This window comes from Protobothrops mucrosquamatus, unplaced genomic scaffold (assembly GCF_001527695.2).
Source record: "Protobothrops mucrosquamatus isolate PMUCROS unplaced genomic scaffold, P.Mucros_1.0 scaffold18826, whole genome shotgun sequence".
In the NCBI taxonomy this organism is placed as follows: domain Eukaryota; kingdom Metazoa; phylum Chordata; class Lepidosauria; order Squamata; family Viperidae; genus Protobothrops; species Protobothrops mucrosquamatus.
In genome coordinates, this window is record NW_015404585.1 from 1 (window position 1) to 2,442 (window position 2,442).

Genomic DNA, 2,442 nt, shown 5'->3' on the forward strand with positions numbered 1-2,442 from the left:
TTGCCTACCCCTGGCCTAGACTTAGATACTAAGAAGAAAGGTGCTAGTTGGACTTCAGTAGGAGACCATCAGAAGATCACAGAGTGATCTCCATTGGGTTGGAAAGGGCCTTGGAGGTCTTCTAGTCCAACCCTGTACCATTCCAGACCAATGGTGGTCTAATCATTGAAACCCTCCAATGATGGAGCAGCCACAACTGATTGCAGTAATTGTTCTCCTTAGATCTAGGTTGGATCTCTTTTTAATGAGCTTCCACTCGTTGCTTCTTGTCCTGCCTTCTGGTGTTGGACTACGCTGTAGCTGAAAGAGATGACCAGGCTGAGCCCAAGAGTTGGGTTGAGTTCAGTCTTGAGTCCCTTCGTGCCCTCGGGAGATCCAAAGCCAGCCCTCCTTGAATTCCACTAACTCTTATGCCTTGACCATTAGTAGTTCAGATTTTTGTAGAGAGCTTTAGCCATATATTCATCTGTTCCTCTGAACTGCCTGGACTCCTGATTTCCTGAACTTGATAGTAACCTTAGGCTTTATCCAAAATCACTGTGTTTGTGGGAATGACTTTGCAGCTTGGAAAAATCACAAACTTGGTCCCCCACCCTGCAAATTGTTTAAATTGTCTTCTCTCTTGTCACAGGTATATGTTCATATTCCCGGTGCCAAAAAGCTGATGGTTGAACTGCCTTTCGTCATTGGCACAATTCCATGGACTGCTTTTTCCAGCAGGAACTCCAGCCTTGTCAGCCAGTTGGCTATGGATATGAGGTGGTTGGCTCAGACCCTGCCAGATCATCCAGAAGGTGCACCCCCTGGACTATATTTTTCTCATTGTTTGGGACCGAATTTTTTTAGTTCCCAGGGAAAAACAAATCTTGGAAAAGTTTCAGAAGGAAAGCTAGTATAGTGAAGAAAGCATTTGACCTGGATTGGAGCGAGTGGAAGTGATAAACAATCGATTTATCTATAAAAGCATTTTTGGAAGCCTAGATGAGTTGCTGTTTTTCCACTGAAATCTTAATGTTGAAAAATAATGCCGAGTTTTCTTGGCATGCCTTTAAGACCGGATGGGATATTTTATGATAGGTTGGATCAAATCAATTAGTTTACTTAAAATATGTACATTTGAAATCACTTTTTTTAAAATGTTCAATCATTAGCAGTGTAAGAGAGTATTTGCATTTTAGGGTTGAACCGTGGAATCCTTGGTGTTCTCTGAGCTTGGTGATTTTCTGGCAGATGTTTCATGACCCAACTAGGTAACATAATTGGTGCTAGAAGGTTTACACTAAAATGATCAGGGCTGTATTTTGGATGGTCAGTCGCCATAGTTACAGCTTAGGAACGGATTGAAGTGCCGAAGAAAATCACTGTAGCATGAGTTTACTTTGATTGAGATAAAGAGTTACATGTCCACTGCACGTGTGTCTGTTTCCAGCACCACCCAATTATGCTGATATAGTATCAGAGGAGGAATACGCAAGACACGTCACTGTTTATCCGACGTCAGCCGATTGCGACGAACAGCTGCGTGGTCCTGTGCTCGCCTACCTACAGGAATTCCGATTTCAGCCACCTCCTGTTTATTCAGAGGTACTCCCTCGTCTGCAATCTTAAAAGCTTCTCAACAGCTTTATGTGAATTCATGAATCCCAAGCGGTAAATACTTTTATTTTTCTGTGCAGATTGACCCCTACCCTGCTGGAGTGCAAGACAATCAGCCCGTTTCACTCGTGGATTAAGGGTGACTCCAAAAAGCCTCATCTTGACGAGAGAAAACACCTTCCTTTGGGTTTTTTTCCTCCCGCCTCTGCTTGAAGCAAAGCTTTCTTCTTCTTCTTCTTCTTCTTCTACTTCTTCTTCTTCTTCTTCTTCTTCTTCTTCTTCTTCTTCTTCTTCTTCTTCTTCTTCTTCTTCTTCTTCTTCTTCTTCTTCTTCTTCTTCTTCTTCTTCTTCTTCTTCTTCTTCTTCTTCTTCTTCTTCTTCCTCTTCCTCTCCTCCTCCTCCTTCTCCTTCTCCTTCTTTAAAGTAGTATTCCTGCTTAAAGTCAGAGCAGGTACCAGAAAACCAAAAGGTTTTATAAGAAATGAATTGTAGGTACTGCAATATGTGGATTCGAGATTTAGGATGAAATTATTATGGTGCAATTCTTCTTTGTTTCTCAGGTCTGCGTGCTTTGCTCCGAGGGTAAAGTCTTATCTTCTTTCTTAATTCCTGGGAAATTCTGTACTGTAACCGTTTAGCCTTTGCACAGCGACTCACCTCCAGAAATGTTGCCCACTTTTCCATCCATCAAGTGGTAGTCCTCGACTTACGACCACAATTGAGCCCAGGATTTATGTTGCCAAGCGAGACGGTGGTTCCGTGAGTTTTGCCCCATTTTACAACCTTTCTCACCACTGTCGGGCGAATCACTGCAGGTGTTTAATGAGTTACACAGTTGTGAAGGGA

The 2,442-nt window shown here is 42.7% G+C and overlaps 1 protein-coding gene across 1 annotated transcript; it reads left to right on the plus strand.

The window, feature by feature from the left end:
• Positions 1-631: 631 nt before the first annotated feature.
• Positions 632-1,733, plus strand: LOC107301887 (arrestin domain-containing protein 4-like; the record flags this gene model as incomplete). The annotated part of the gene is made up of 3 exons (XM_015831051.1): positions 632-794; positions 1,430-1,584; positions 1,677-1,733. Coding segments are annotated over 3 exons (375 nt in total), but the record flags the coding sequence as incomplete, so codon positions are not given.
• Positions 1,734-2,442: the final 709 nt, after the last annotated feature.